The 17,200-nt window shown below is 41.1% G+C and overlaps 1 protein-coding gene across 1 annotated transcript; it reads left to right on the top strand.

Moving 5' to 3' along the window:
- The first annotated feature begins 100 nt into the window (after positions 1-100).
- On the top strand, positions 101-17,078 carry samd1b (sterile alpha motif domain containing 1b). Its single transcript, XM_044189934.1, is given in 8 exon segments — positions 101-1,759; positions 2,828-3,073; positions 3,498-3,625; positions 8,247-8,295; positions 8,408-8,494; positions 8,497-8,525; positions 11,421-11,535; positions 11,661-17,078. Coding segments are annotated over 8 exon segments (1,968 nt in total). The 5' UTR covers positions 101-589; the 3' UTR covers positions 11,805-17,078.
- The last annotated feature ends 122 nt before the right edge of the window (positions 17,079-17,200 follow it).

Below are 17,200 nucleotides of genomic sequence, written 5' to 3'. Positions count from 1 at the left end.
ATGTGTGTTTAGTTGACGGTTCAGCTGCTGCACGTTTGGGAAAGAGAGGGTTGTAGATGATAAGATATTTGAAATATCTCTGTGGTGGAGTGTTGTAGCCTAGAGGTCAGACATCCATCACAGCCGCCTGATGCGGAATGGAGTCGACACCCACCCATCTGTTGACCGCCCGGCTCAATCTGATTCGCCATAACGCTTAAAAACACGACACTCGATAACTCATCCGCCTCCTCTCCTCGCCGTTCAGACCGTGCATTGGTATTTCTTTGTGTTAAAATCAGATATTACAAACTGCGCGTTGAGCAGCACGAGACTGCGAACAAAGAACATAGCTCCGATGCGCTAAAAGCAGCCAATTCCACCTTAAATGCCATTTGCGTCTGTGGTTGAGATCTAGGCGCCATCTTCGGTCCACCTTAAGCGCACAATGTGGCCAACGAACGCAAGCGTACCAGCCAGGCTTCCGTCCTCATTCTCCAGCCGGGGATCGCACTCTGGCTTCCCAGCGTTGACACAGCGTCACTTGTGAAACAACAGCGGGGGGAAAAGACGCACTCGGGCCAAACCCCATCCGCACACGCAGGAGAAGATGTCCGAGCCCAATAAGTACCGAGAGTGGATCCTGGAAACAATCGACTCTCTCCGCTCGAGGAAAGCCCGTCCGGATCTGGAGAGGATTTGTCGAATGGTCCGGAGACGACACGGGTCAGACCCGGACCGAACCAGGACAGAACTGGAAAAACTGATTCAAGAGCAGACGGTGCTCAAAGTTAGCTATAAGGGGTCCATATCGTACCGAAACGCGGCGAAGGTGCAGAGGAAAAGCAGAAAGAAGAGTGAGTTTACGGCCGCTGGCAGCGGCAGCAGCAGCGCGGAGGCAGCGAGGGAGCCGACCAAACACGACCATCTGAACAACAACGGCGACAGTGCGCACAGCTTCACCGACCAGGAGGAGGGAGAGGAGGACTCGGAGCCCAGCCCAGATCCCCACACTCAAACATCAGCCAGCACCACCGACAAGAAGCTCAAGCCTGCCTTCAGCCCAAATAGCGGAAACGGGTGCCTCAGCTGTGGCGCAACAACGGGCTGCGATGTCGGGAGCGGCTGTAAAGAGGAGAAAGCAAGTGCACCGAGAGACAAGGGATTAGGACAGCAGGGTGCGGGGGACTGCCCGTCGCCCGGTCTCGGCCACAGAACAAGCGCACACGACGGCGGTGATGCCTGCAGGATAACACCGAGCACAGCCGATGCACTTCGCGGAGGGAAAGAGCCGGGTTTGTCCGGAGAGAACAAAACTTGCCCCGGGAGCGTCAGCAACCTCCCTCAACAACATAGACAGAAGCAGGCTGCACCCCTCAAGCCCAAACTTCGAGTCGGAGGAGGGGGCACCAAAACAGCGGGGAACCACGCCAACTCCGACCTGGGCGACAGATTGGTGGCTTCTGTTCGCAGCCTGTCCGAGAAGAGCCTCCGAGGGTGCTCTGCCGCCGCGACCAGAGGCCACATGAAGCCGCTCGGGCTAAAGGAGATTTTGGGCTATCTGAGCAGCCAGGAGCGGCTGTCGGAGGAGAAGCTGACCCGAGGCAAAGTCAAAGTGGTCATGGAGAGAGAGGTGGCGAGGGGCAGGCTGCGCAGGACCCGCTGCGGGAACATTACTCTTCCTCTGAGGGGGATGGTGGTGGAGGAGCCGATGCCGAAGAATGCGTCCGCTGACAGACTTGTACAGAGAGCACTGCAGGACAAGCACGCTGTGAAAAAGGTGAGCACTGCTAACTTAATATTTCCAACACGTCGCTTGCACTGGGCGTGCTGATGGTTTGCTGATAAATTAATGATCAGTGGTTGAAACCGCACACACGGCAGCAGGACGCGCTCGGCTTCCCTCGCCAAATATTTTTGTTTCGTGTTCAGCCTCGTTTATGTTTTAAATGCAAAAGTGTTTGATGAGATTCCCCACATTTAGGAAGATGATTTGTTGTTTCTTTGGGCTAATTGTCAGCGGGATGCGACCGTGCCCGTGCTGTGTTTGTCCTCTGTAGCCTCGGTAAATATGCGTGTGTGTGTGTGTGCGCGCAGCTCGGCTTCCTGCACAAAAGGTGCGGGTGACATGAGCAGAAACCTCCGGAGCGGCTTCCCCGCGCGCACCGTGGGAGCGTCTCTGCACAGTTTGTGGCTCCGTCGCCACATCGCTATCTGGGCTCAGTAACATTTCGTTTCGCTCTCGGGAACTTTCGCTGTGCGGAACGGAGCGGGGTGTCTGGGCCTGCCGCGCAGTAGGCGGTGTCTGTCTAAACTTGAGACGTGCCGCTGCCGCTCTCCTGTGCGCGCCGCTCTGTCGCGCAGGCCGGCGGAGGACTCAGCCCCGAACAGCCGAGCAGCATGTTTGTTAATGTAGCCTTTATCACATTGCGTGCGTTTTGAGGCGCGTTGTTAACCCCTGTAGTTTTGTTTTCTCGTCCCCTCGGTATCCCCGCATCTCTCCCGCTTCGTGCTTCGTTAAATCCTTTGTATCATTTCTGACAGCGCGCTCTCCTCCCTCTCTTCCTCCCTTGTGGGTGCAGACTTAAGTAGGATACAGTAGGCGGCTGTCGTTATTTCTAATATCCGTGTGTTTCTCCAAGTGGGAGGTGTTTTATTTATTTTTTTTTTTTTGTCTACTCTTTCCGCCCCGAAGAAGCGCAGCAGTAAAATGCTGTTTAAAGCTCCTACAATGAGAACTTAGATCAAACTCAAGTGTTGCCCATTCATCTCCGAGGATGTGCTTTAGCTCCACTTTACTCCCTTTTTTAATGGAGACATTTTTTAAATACAACTTTTGTCATTGCAGCCGCCGTCCCCCTCTCTCCAGGAGAATGAGCCAATGGAAACAGCCAGTGAAGAAGAGGAACGGGCAGATAATGAGGAAGAGGAGGAGGAGGATGATCCTCGGAGTTCTGATGAGGAGGGAGGACTATCCCCGGTAGCCATGACAACCGAACCGGAGCTCATTGAGAAAACCACAGAAGATGCTGAGATCCAGACAGCATCAGAGCAGGAGAGCCCCAGCAGCAGCAGCAGCAGCACGGTGGCAAAGGTGTGTGCGCGTGAACGTGTGCGGGCATGTATGTGCGTCGGCTCCTCTGCTAAGTATTACTATCACCATGACTACTACTACTGCTTCACCTACTAGTACTTGAGTGGGTTTTTGTTGAAATTTTGAAGTTAGTTTTATTTACTTTTGTAAAATTTTAATTATAACTAATATTTTTAATTTTAATATAAACATTTAGTCTATTATTGTCTCCAACTTTATTTATAGTAAATAAATATTACTGTTACTGTCATTTCTGTTTTGTTTCTCCTGTGAAACATACATTGTGTAAAATTACTGTATAGTCACGAAAAGTACGATTTTGTAACTACTACTAGGCTACTTACTACTAATAGTGAAAGTAAAAAATAGTTTTTAATCTTTTCTCCTCTCTCTTTTCATCTGGGTTTGGCTGCTGGTCTCTCAGGGATGTCCGGGCCTGACCCCCTCACCAGGACGTGTCCACCTGTTCAGAGAGCTTCCTTGTCACAATGTAGCAGTGCACACTTGGAGGAGAGAGCTGTCATCCCTGATCAGCAACATATGGAGGCACAAGTAAGTGCAAGCACATGCATCTGCCCTGTTGGTTTTTATTGTTGGATGATGATATTTCCCATGCATTATCAAAACAAGACAAAATTACTCAGACGTAAGTTAGGGGTTAAGATGCCAACCATGAAATGCAATGTCCTATATTTGAGTCTGACTGGGGACCTTTGTTGCGTCTCTCTTTCCCTCATTTCCTGTCATCTCTCTGATACTGTCTTTAACAAAGGCTCAAAATGCCCCAAAATATACTCAAAACATGTCCCACGTCTCAATTCCTTTAGCAGTGGTGGAAGTATTGAGATATTACCTAAAAGTACTAATACCATAATGTAAAAATACTCCATTACAAGTAAAAGTCCTGCATGCAAAATTTGCCTTAAGTAGAAGTACAAAAGTATTATTAGTCAAATGTACCTCAGTATTAAAAGTAAAAGTACTCATTAAGAAGAATAGCCCTTTTCAGTGCTATATTTATTATATTATACTGTATATACCATATTATTGGATTATTATTACTGATGCATTAGCATGTAAGCAGCATTTTAATATTGTAGCTTGACAAGGTAGTGCTAATTATAAGTACTTTATATACTTGGAATTAATCAATAACAATATATAGAACTGCTAAGTACTTCAAAATTGTACTGAAGTACAAAACCTGAGTGAATGTGCTTCGTTGTTTTGCACGGCTGTTCTTTAGTAACATTTAAGATGTGTCTATTTTTGACAGTGACCATGGGGAGACGTAATCAGTCTAAATGTCATTCTTCTATTGTTATAAGTTTTCAGTACGTCATTACATTTTCAGTCATTATTTGCTACACACTTGCCGTGGCTATAACCAGGGTCAGAGGGTTCACTATGTGGTGACAGCAAACACAGACACCATGTCTGAACCTCATTCATCTGCATGCTGTAAAACTGAATCAATGAGGCACAGAATGGGTTGTGAATGTCACTGCAATGAACTGCATGTCATTGAAATAAATCAAAATTGTTCTTGACATTAATATTGTTAATACACAACAGTCATTCATCCAACAAACAGTGAATGAAAGATTTTTATGCTGTTGTGAACCCCTGATGGCTTGTATTGTGCACACAGTGATGCAGGAGCAACAGCAGTCGCTGATTGGAATAAACTGAAGAATCAGTAGTTAGAATGAGCAGCGCTATGTAGGTGCACACAGTATGGTGTGTCCAAAAAAGTAAAAGAGATGAAAGAGAACATAATTTGTTCATTTGCTTTTAGAGTTCATGTAAATTGTTGTTGATTGAAAACATTATTTATATAACCGGATGTCTATCTGTGAGGCACGGCGTGGTACGTGCTGCATTTTGTGCCATGTTTTGTGGTACAAAATGTATTACAGTACAGTATGTGAGCAAATGCATCTTGGGATGCTACAGACTGTATTTTGCCATGAACAGAAGAAAATGAATGTGGAATTGAATATTTCCGATATCATTAACATTTCATTACCACATGAATTTGAAACATTTGGGTTGGAAACCATTTTCATGTCATTTTTATTTATGTGTTTTTTCTAGCACAGTGTTTTTTGACATAGAGGAAGCAATTTATCTAATCTATGTACAGTTTATGATTTGTTATGGCGGCATGCGTCCCTGCTCTGTGAATTAAGAATTTAATTGTGAGTAGTTCTTTCATTTATTGGCCCCTGCATACTACATACTACATACATACAATAGGCCTTTCTCACAGAAGACATTTTGACATGTCACAGAAGAAAAGCACAGATGTAAATAATAAAATTAATTATGGCTGAATTCCATTTAGCTGCTTCAGTTTCAGTTTCCTGGTATTGTGCGTGCTGGCTCACTGTCCCACTGTCATGGTTTACTGGGACACTTGAATAGAACTGAGACATCGTTAATGTTGTTAGTAACACCAGTGCTTTTCGTACTATGACAAGTCAAAATGTCTGCTGTGAAAAAGGCCTATTGAAATTGCGTTGAGTTAAAAACCCACAATTCCACTGGAGTTCAAGCTAGTTAAGGCTAACTAACTAGCTTCCATGGAGAAATGACTTGTTCCTATGATCAAGCAATCAATTAACATTCACTCACAGAAGTGTAACAAGATCCAGATAAAAATACCATCACTACAACTCTGTCTACAAACAAAAAAAAACAATATTTGTAACTTATTTACAGCTGTTTACAGGTTCAGCAGGTTCCTTGTGGAGTTTTTTGTAAACATAGTTATCATTGCCTTTTTTCGTGTGTGGAAAATTTGAATCGTACATTGTTACAACCCTGCAGGTGTCTAGAGATAAGGGAAGCAACATACTGCCATTGTAGTCGGGCAAGCACTGCCATTTATTGTTTAGTGTATCGACAATAATATAAATTACAAAGTTACAAGTTTCTGCTCAACAGTTGAATATCATCAGATGATCAATAGAGAAAGGGGTCAAGTGAGGCGCCAAATCGTGAAACAAACAAAACAGAGCACACTTCCTAACCTGGCAGATCCCCACTGACTCACTACAGCTGAAATTAGCTGAAAAGAACGAAACAAAAGTCTATCCAGCTGCACTACTCTGACCTGTCAAACTAAAACAAAACCCATAAAACCTAGTGTTCAACTACTAGGTACAAGGTAATGTATTTATCATTATACAACACAAGGTTGTATAATGAAATGAAAGTTTGTAGTCCCTTCATGCTACACACATAGAACATAACAGATAATTAAATTCAACTAGACAGTCACAATACCTACGTGTGGTACCTAAAAGGAGGATGTATGAAAATAACAATAGAGGCTAAATCTACTGCCCAGATCCTGAACAAGTGCCTCATATGAGTTAACATTAATTCACACACACCAATGGACCTAAGTTGGCTTCAGAGCTAACAATCACACACATTAACAGTACAACAGAGAGCCACAGAGGCGGACTGCTCAGATTAAATCACAGCCGCCTCTAACATTTTCATGAAGCAGTTTTTATCAGCTTGAGTAATGGATCGGAACAGGCTGGGGATGGGTGGCAGGAACCAGTGACGAAAAGAAGCAGGACCAGGCAAAAACAGGTGGGGAGGCATGGCCAGGGAGGAATCCCTCCGGAGGAGCAGATGATGTGTTGACCAGCCCTGACTGACAAAGGAAAAGACACAACAATATAAGGAGCTGCCACCCGAGGACATTGTTTACTTGCTAGCAGCCTTTTCTTCCTTGCCTTTGTTGGTGCATTGCTACATTTCTTGGCACATTACCGCCACCAACATCAGTGGAATGGTGTGAAACTATCGGCAGGCACAATACAAACAAAACTGGGACCCACTTATCCATAGCACCACAAGTGGTCAAAAGCTGGACATGGTACCTTTAAATGAAAATGAAATAACAATAGAATAAATACATTGACATTTGTGTCGGATATATTTTTATCCCCAGCTCATGAAAGCCATTACATTTGTGTATTGTAAGCGGGGACTTTGGATGATTTAGCATTACCCTTGATTTGTGTTACAATGTCCAGGGTCCTGGCTGTCAGCTGAAAAGAAGCAAATGGAAACAGTCCATGTATGTCAGAGAAGGCACACGAAAAGGACAAAATGAAGATTGCCAAATTATTTAACAAAATAATCAGGAGAAATCACAACTATTTTCTATCTAGTGCACTATATTTACTTTCCGAGTTTATGATATTGTTCCTCAGAGAAACCAAATCACTGCACCTAACACTGCATCTAGTTCTGTCCATAGCATGTACACTACTTTTTGTTAAAATGCCACAATACAATGCTTCTCCTTTGATGGATGTGATATGACACTACACCTGTCACTGATGGTGTAAAATGATGATTCATAAGTGCCCAAAATCTCTGTTCACTGCTTACTATAAAGTAAATTATTAAGTGAGTGATTTCAAACACAGCTATAGGTTTTTGGGGTTTTTTTTGGTTAAAATGATCAGGTGTTAAAATTTTACTAGCTGGTACCGTAGTAGACGGCCATTTATCTTAGTATATGGACAGAAGACTTAGACTATCAGTGCTACTATGTATCGTTTATTCTTAACTTCATTTTTTTACTTTAACTATTTAATATATTTTTATAGATGTTTTGATATATTTTGAATCTATATCTCTCTCTGCACGTTTTACTAGTACTACATTTTGTACATAACCTCTATTGTAAAACTTAGGATCATGGCAGTGTAGCATTTCACTGCACATTGTACATGTGTAATGATGCATGTGACAAATAAAGACTGACTGAAAGGAAAACCCCAGGAACATGTTTGAGCTTTTCAGAAAGACAAGCAAAACCCCCCCAAAAAACAAGAGAATTGGAAGTGGGGGTGACTCATCAGCTTTGTCTCCCAGTCCACTTCCTACCTTGCACATCATCATTTACACTTCCACAGCAGATAGTCATGTTGCAGTTTTGTCATGATGCATCTTGGCACTGCCAGCTCCTATAATCCTTGAGTTTAGGTGGAGGTCATATCACGCTGATGTTTTCAACATGGTTTTTCCTCTGGCACTGTCTCTAGTGACTCTGACTTGTTCCAGGGAGCAGATATCACCCTTTTGTCATGCTCATTTATTTGCATCTGTGTTGGACCGCCTCTCTTCTTTCCAAATACAGAATCAGATGCAGAATGACAGAATCAACCACACCTCCTCAGGCTTTAACAGTGAGTTCTGCTTTACAGATAATCTCAAAATGTGTGTGTAATGTGAATGTTTGTGTTTGGTGGTTATTGGTGATGACGGGTAATCAGACTGTACTTAATTTTTCCCTTGTAGGCTCGGAGTCTAAGACAGAGGTCAGCGTCTCGTCCTGCCTGCTCACACCCACTGCCTCCCCGAGAGACTCCGGCACGTCTGAGGAACGAGGGATAAACGGAGGAGTTAGCAGTGGAGGGTGAGTACAGCAGATTCATTGGGTTGGTGGTGTCTGCTCCCCTCTTGCTTGCTTTTTTGGATCTGTTACAAAGTCCATTTTCCTTCTTGTAAAGCCAGCTATCTTAGCACAATGTGCCAGAAAACTGATGAAAACAAGGCATGGAGTATGGAGGCACCACTGGATGGTTTTTAATGTGAAGCAGATGCAAGTATTTACACAGGCGTTTGAGTTAGCCTGGAATGCTAACTCTGTGCTAGATAATAAATCAACAATTTTATTGGTTGCCGTATGAGAGCAGGATGTTATTAAATGTATAATCAACATGCTGAATATTTTTATTAGGTGAGTAAATATGAGAAATAATTATAGAAAAAATTTAAGTTGGAATTTTTTTTTTTACATAGCAAACAATGAATTTTAATTGTTTGTCCTTGCAGGTCTAACAATCAGGAACAATAAAATTGTACACTTAATTCTTTGTTTTATCCCACCTGCATCCATACTGCATCTAGCTGTGCATCAACAGCCTACTCACTGCAATCCTGCAAGGTTTAGTGCATCTTGGGACATCTGTCTCAAGCAGTTTGACTGATTAAAATAAACAGTCCAGTTTAATATGTGGTTGCAAATCCTTTGCAGTTAATGGCTGGCTGAAGTTTATGAACCACAGCAGATACTTGGTACTTTACCTGGTGATACTTTGCCTGGCATGTACTGCAGCCATCTTCACTTCTTGCTTGTTTCTGGGGTTTTTTTGCCTCTTCAGCAAGCTCAACAACTGCTACCAGATTTAGACAGTTAGCTTAAGCAAAAGCAATATCAAGTAATTCGGAATCAACTAGCAGCTGCTGTAAATAAACAGACACAGAAACTAACATCTCCTTTTATTTATTTAGTCAAAGTGAAGGGACAGTCTTAACAGCAGCAGCTAGGTGCGTAATTCAGAGTTAACTCGGCAGCATTTTGATTCTATAGATGTTCCTCAGAGAAAGACACACACCTCTGTAAAGATCAAAAAGACAGTCTTTCTCTGTGGTCGCTCAAGTCAACAGAAGCCAGCTAACAATTCTAACATGGACTCACTTCACTTTGATGCAGAGTAATAAGCTCACAGGCTGGCCTTGAAAGCTAGGTAGCATTAGCAGCCTTGATAAGCTAAGGCTTAAAAGCTACAGAAGTTTAGTTAATGTGTCTGTGTACTGTGTATTTACAGTAGAAGCCTCTAGATTGTTGGTTGATTCGGCTAACTCAAAATATGTTGAGTTAGCCGTTGTTGAGCTTGCTAGCTTAGAGGCAGGGGACATGTGATTGGCTGAAAGGTGAGAGGCCGTGACAACACCATTGTCACTTATGACCAAGTGACATGAAATAAAACTTGAAATGAAGTAACTCTCATTGGGAAAAATGCCACTGCGTCTATATTAAAATAAAAATGATAAATAAAATGATAATAAAATGCTCTTATGAAAATTAATGATGAAACAACATTTCATAATAATGAGTTGAATTTTAATAGTTTCTGCAGTTATTTCACAAATAGTTGGTTTATTTATATATTTTACACAATTTATTCATGTGATTATTTATTTCATAATGTCTTTTTTATTGATTTAATATTGAACATTTTGGGGTTCCACACAGCTGGACAGAGGTCATGTTACCGCTCAATCGAGAATATCCCACAGTTTGGCCTTAAAAAAAACCTCTGCGGTTGCCTAGTCTGTATGTTCAGGGTCATTGTGCTGCCTTATCATCTTAAATTGTGGGGACTATGTATAAAAAAGGGCTATGACAGTGTGTAACCACTGTTCACCTAAAAAGGATGTAAACACCCTCAAATTAAAGCTGAAAGTTGGTTCTTTATTGTTGAATTTTAAAACCAATGAGCTGGAGTACAGAGCTGAAACAAAAACTACTTTCTCACTTCACTGTAGTCTGGCTCTGTGAGGTTAATTTCCATCTCAATAAATCACCATCAGGCATTGCATGTTTTCTCCATATTGTGCAGTCCAAGATAACCCTTTTCCTGACTATATTACCTTAAACCTGTAATAACTGATTTTTTTGGCCACTTGGGGGCAGCGGAAACAAGTTGTGAACACAATATTGACATTTTATCACCTTTTAAGTTGATATGGCAAACTTATTAGCAAACAGTTGCTTATTTACACATCTAGCAGTTACGCCGCAACATTATCATTTATTTGGAGTCGTGTTTGTGTTCACCTGATGAATGTGAGTCCAATACTCACTCTCTTTTAGCGCTGTTTTTGGTCTCTGCCAACTCCTGAGGGAAATATCTGGCTTTTTAGCTGCCAAATGCTCCACTATGTTCACCAGCTAGTTCTGTCTGTTGTTTAGTGCTGAGCAGGTGGTGTGCGGTGGGTTTTTAAGAGCTTTTTCACTGAAAATAGCAGCCTGTTGTGGCTGAAATCAACGCTATGGGAGCAGTGAGGGTGAAACAAAACAGTAAAGTTGGGCCAGACTGCCAGACTAGCTGAAACTCACCATAAAGCTCCGTAAAGTCGAGGGCAGCTGCAGATTCAGGTGACAGCGACCCCTTTCACATTGTCATTTGATACATTATTTAAAAAATATTGCTTATAACCAGTTTAAAATAAAATGAAACAAAGTCTAGACATTCAATATTAATCAGAACGTAATATCTGATACTCCTGTTTACATTAATAGGTTCAAGGTTTAATTTATTGATCCATAAAAACATGGAAATCACAGTGCTCCCATTCTAATAAACCAATACTAACTACCAAAACATAGGAAATAAATACCCATTACAGAAAATCATCATCCTTAATTAAACTGTTAGCTCTGTCAGCTCTGACATAACTTTATAAATTTACTGCAATTTACTAACTTGTAATGGGCCAACCGCCCTCTTCCTCATCTCTGTAGGTTTATGAAGTCTGAGGGGGCCATTGGGAGCCCGGTGGACTGGACAGTGTCTGATGTGGTCAGTTATTTCACAGCAGCAGGTTTCCCTGAGCAGGCTGCTGCCTTCAGGACCCAGGTGAGCCTGTAACTTCCTTTAACAACCACTAGAGGCCACCAGAGACAGGATTAATGACTGTACTGTAACGTTTTACAGTTGTAACCTACATCTACCTACCCACATTGCTTTGCTCTCTTCATTAGGAAATCGATGGCAAGTCTCTTCTCCTCATGCAGCGTAACGATGTTTTGACTGGCCTGTCAATCAGACTCGGTCCCGCCCTCAAGATCTATGAGCGCCATGTAAAGGTTCTGCAGAAAACGCACTTTAAGGATGATGACTGCTAACAACAGACACATGAAATACACACAAAGACTGTTATGTCTGTATCTGCATATAGCTCAAGTAATCATATAAAAATGTATGCATGATATACAACACACTTCACTTTTCATCTCATGTCAAACAGCACACACACACACACACACACACACATACACACACACACCTCTGTTTCTCTTCCTCCTGGCCCTCTACTACTGCTCTGGTCCAGAAACAACACGCAGAAATGAGACTGGATTTCCTGGACAACAAGGATTTTCTACCAAAGAGAGCACAAATGTTGGAGGGAGAAAGTAGACTCATACATTTTAAGAGGCAGAGGTTTAAAAAAAAAAAATCATGCAATTTCTCTTTTTTGTTTACAATGATCAAGCACTTTGCAATTTCTCGATTAAACTGTGCAAGATGAGTTTTGTTAACTGTTATTTTGTGCTGATCTTTATGCACATTTTGAAAGAGGTTGTGGTTATTCTGTGAGGAAGTAAATTTGTTTTTTGAGGCTGCGATGCATGGGTTTCTCGGTTGTTCTTGTGTTTGTCATTGTACACGTACTGTATGTGGTGGAGGCTTGACAGAACTTGTTAGATTGAACACAAACAAATTAGTAGTTGACCAGATTAAATACATTCCCAGGAGCTGGAGTGTATTTGGGATGCTGACCCATCATAGTCGTCCTATATGTCAAAATAAAATCCGGGTTCGCGTCGCTGGTCAAAGCAATAAGCTGATAATTCCCCCCTACCCTACAAACAACATGTGGTTGGGGCAACGTACGATGAACGCCCTCTATTGGTATCATAACGTCTGCTTTACGTATAAAATTATGTAGTATTTACGTTCAAACGTAAGCTCAGGGCCCCGTAGCTGCGACGTCACAAAACAACGTTGTGAATACGTTACGTTTTAAAAACGTTACATTTGACGAGGTAATATAATAACCTAACCCCAACGTTGTGATTACGTCGGCAGACAGTCCTCACACAACGTTGCTGAGACGTCGTTTACACGTCCTTATTACGTTATTTACCTTTCTACAATATTGCTGATTGGTCACTTGCTTACTAAACCCTGACCGTACACTTAGATTTTGTGTATTAAAAAGGCATTGCATGGTGTTGTAATTTAATCTCTATACTATCCTACCAATGAAATGCCATTGCTTCTGTAATTCATGACCTCAACATTTATTTTCCAAGATACTCAGTGCAGCAGTAAAAAAAATACACCTATCAAGCCCAAATGTCATTGAGATCAGGTGCAAGTTACATTTCTAGGTAGGAAATATGTACTGCAGCAAGCATAATTATTGTACAGAGGATGAGACAAACATACAAAACTAGATACAGAAACAACATAAAAAAGGGCACCTTTCACTAGTGCAGTGTCCATAACAGGTCCCCCAAAGTATATAATAATATAAGTATAGTATAATATACAGTACCTCTCATCACCATAATCATGACCTCTACCACCATCATAAGCATCAACTGCAGCATATTGACAGAATATCATGACTACCTCCTCCCTAGTATATTTCTTATAAAATTATGTCATCACCATCATTGCAACTCCTTGATTTGTCAACAGATCAAAGTGCACAAGAACTAAATTAATACACCCAAAACTGCTTGTCAGTAAATATACTTTGTCTTGCATTGTTGTAGTTCCAGGACAGAAACAACCATAGACCTATGATTTCAACATTATCAGTGTTGAGTTTTGGGGTTTTTTAAGCGATGAACTACATTTCAGTTAAAATAGGACATCTGCAGGCATTAGCAAGTTAAATTTAAGGCTTTTTAAATGCTTCTTAGAATAACATTTAAGACAGTTTGCCACACAAGTAAGCACATGCAAGTTGTATTCATAGCTGCTTGACATTTTTCCAATTATTTAAATGACAACACTGACATTTTTCCAAATGTTTGTTTTGGTTCAAGAAAAGGACACTTTGCTTTGCAGACTTTTATCACCATGATATATTCTGTCATGATGTATTAGACACCTGTATAAACAAAAATAAATTTAAGGCAATTGAAGACTTTTTAAGGGCTTGCAAACATTCTTTAAGTGTTATGATTTGCAGATTCAACCCAAACGCAGACATAGATGAAATGAAAAGGGTATTTATTGTAAGGGAAGTGGGGACTGGAAGTGGAATAAGCAGGGGGGCAGCTGGCTGAGGCAGAGGTATGGCTGGAGAGACAGGAGCAAGAGGAATCCAGTGTGCCTTGTTATTCAATACAAATGGTGGTAATACTGATTACACATTATTTCTACAGCAGTGAATTATAAGGTGTGGCACAGTCAATGCAAAGCTTGGAAATTGGCAAAAACTATGGAAATATGAGCTATGATAAAAATGTGATATGATAAAATGGCTAACCGCAACAAATTTGTTGAGTCTGACAACTGGTAATAAGCACAAGGTCAATAGCAATGTAGAGACTGACAACAGGCAATGAGTAAAATTCAGCATAATATTTCCTCACTGAAATTTACTCTATTCAGTATGCTATATAGTAACCTAGCCCTACTGCTGCCGCCACGGCTGAGTTCTCCCTGTTTTTAAGCTTCCAGGCAGTGTAGCCCTCATTGCTGTCGGTGTCAGAAAAAGTGTACCTGAGGATAAATCAACAAAGTTGGAAATTCATAAAGAACAGTTTCAGCGTGAATCAATGTAGAGAAGTGTAGAAAAGGCTAACAGTAATATTTTTTGGCACTAAATGAGATGAATTACCATTTATCGTTTTAGACATACTGTACCTTCCTGAAAAGATAATGGCCTATCCGATAATAGTCTATCTCCATAAGGCCTGGTGCTCTTTTGTTGAGGTAAATAAAAGCCCTGTACATTAGCTTTTACGCTCTTTAATGATTAATTGTTGTAAAATAGCTAGTGTACCTTTAGATAACATCACTAATGTTACATAATCCAACAGTGCTGCTATTCACAAAGATAGCATCTGTTCAAGCCCCTTTCAGTTCGCTAGCCAGTAGCCACTCTGCGGTAACTATTCAGAGCAGTTATGAGGGTTTGACGCAACCGTTAGCAGCATCATTTCAAGCGGGAGTAGGGAGCTTTGAAATCATTCAATCGACATAACATAAATTAGCGGTAGCATTAAGCTTGCCTGTATTTTTCATTGTCGAATAATCTGATTGACTACAGCTAACGTTACCACTACAATAACAGTTGTCCTAGATTAAACATTTGCTGTTACTATACCATTAATATAGCTAGCTAATTAGCTAAACTAAATAGAAGCCTGACGCCACGCATTTTCTACCTGCTAACGTTAGCGTTTTTAGTCTTTTAGTTATGAGAATTAAAACAAGAAGACAAACTTGAATATTCTGAATATTATTCACTTGGTGGTTTCTTACTTACTGTCCTGCGGAGTTGGTAGAAATAGCTGAAATTTTGACATCTTTGTTGTCATGCAGCCAACTGTAACCGTCATAGCTGCGCGCTTCTTTCAAAGAGAGGAGGCTGCATTCAACCAATGAGAAGGCACCGCCAATCTGATGATCGAAAGCTAACTCAGAAGCGGACGGGAAAGATTCAAACAACAGAGACTCTCAGCACCAGGACTGCAACGTTGCCATTACGTAATGTGTTTGTAGGGTAGATGTTTGAGAGGTCGTTTACCTTGGTTACCTTGTCAGCTCGTGATTTTGTGTAGCTCAATGTTTCAGATTAAAATCTATGACGTACATAAACTTGTTCATAATGTTTTTAAACAAGATCTAGTCGAGATCTGTTCTGGCTTCTGCATCACCACATCAGGGGCCGGTTTCAAAACGATAGATTTAGGCTTAGATAACACTAGACAGACTTCAGACTTCAGATAGACGTCAAAATGAATCCGTTGCACAAAGCTGTCTAGTTCTTGACTATCTTAAGTAGGACTGATTTGCAATGATTTGTGGGTAAATTAAAACTTTTTTCAATTGAAAAAACATGGCTGACCAGCAACTGCATCAAACCGCTCAGCTCCATTCACTCCAGCAGAAAATGTTTTCTGGAAGGATTAAAGCTTACAACGACATTTTGTTCTGGGAAAATTCAGCAAACAGTGTAACAATATAAAAATCTCACCGCAGTTCAGACCTGTAGCAGAGCTGAGATGCTGTGGCTTCTTAATGTGGCAGGACTCAGTTTTTCTGGCAACTAGTCAGTCAGACTCAGGATCGTTTCTTTGGACAAATGAAAACGACTGACGATGTCCTCGCTGCTGTATATTTCCTAAAAACTCTCTCCCTTCTTATTGCTCCCCAACATAGTTAGCAAACCACTAATTATGAGCTATGCTTTCCTCTTTTTGTCATTTGGTGCCACTGGTCAGCAGGTGTCACTGATTGTTACCATGGAAACACAGCTCTTAGTTCGTACCTGGTGGCTAACTTTTTAAGGTTAAAATAAGTCAGTCTAACTTGCATTAGACTAATCTAAGAGCAGAATTAAGGCCGGCCTAACACTACAGACCAGTGTAAAATATCTTTGTGAAACTGGCTTCAAGATTTTGATCAAGCGCTCCAGCTAACTGAACTGAAATCAGCAGATCAGTCAACTCTTAACTAGATGTAATAGAGTGAATATGTAAATATATTGAAAAGAAGTCAATTTAATACATTAGGCAGCCTCCATTTGTAAATTATTGAAATACAGTTATCTAACTGAAATATGTTATCGCAGGGTAAAGCTGAGTCAATCAATCAACTAATCTCATAGGCTACCACCAGCATTTTTTTAACTGTTTGTACCGGTCAAACCTTAGAAACCAAATGCTGTCAAATTATCACACATCTCATTCCCACCTTCACATTCCAGGTTTAGCATCTCCACTGTGCATGCATTATAAAAACTACAGTTGATTTTCTCATATTTGTATGTTCTGCTTTCAGTATATTGGTTTCATTTTGTAAATGTTTTCAGTCCACTCTCCACACATTGATGTCCAAATCAACATTTCTTTGTGCATTTAAACCTCCTCTACCTCTCTCCCCTCAGTTTCCCTTTCACTTTCACTTTCTTTGCAACTTCCAAGACCACGTTTTCATATTATTACAGTTAGTTGACTGTGTATTTTACAAAGTTTGTTGCCACTGTTAGTATTCAGATCATTTCATTATTATATTAGTTAAGTCTCTCGGAGAGGACAGCTGTGTTCAGAATCTCACAAGGGGAATGTACAGTGCTTCTATGCCCTTGTTGCTTGTCTCAAGTTATTTGTTAAAGGACAATTTTAGTAATAAAAGTTTCAATGAAAACACCACAATGTGTCCATTCTGAGTGTGTGTGAACGCATGTTGCATGTTGTGAAAAGTATAAACAGTGTTTGTGCATGTTTTTGTTCATGTGGTGTGTGTGTACGAGACACAAATGTGCATAACGTAG

Source organism: Siniperca chuatsi, linkage group LG3 (assembly GCF_020085105.1).
Source record: "Siniperca chuatsi isolate FFG_IHB_CAS linkage group LG3, ASM2008510v1, whole genome shotgun sequence".
In the NCBI taxonomy this organism is placed as follows: Eukaryota; Metazoa; Chordata; class Actinopteri; order Centrarchiformes; family Sinipercidae; genus Siniperca; species Siniperca chuatsi.
The sequence above is the reverse complement of the archived record's forward strand: the minus strand, read 5'-3'. Positions and strand labels throughout refer to the sequence as shown.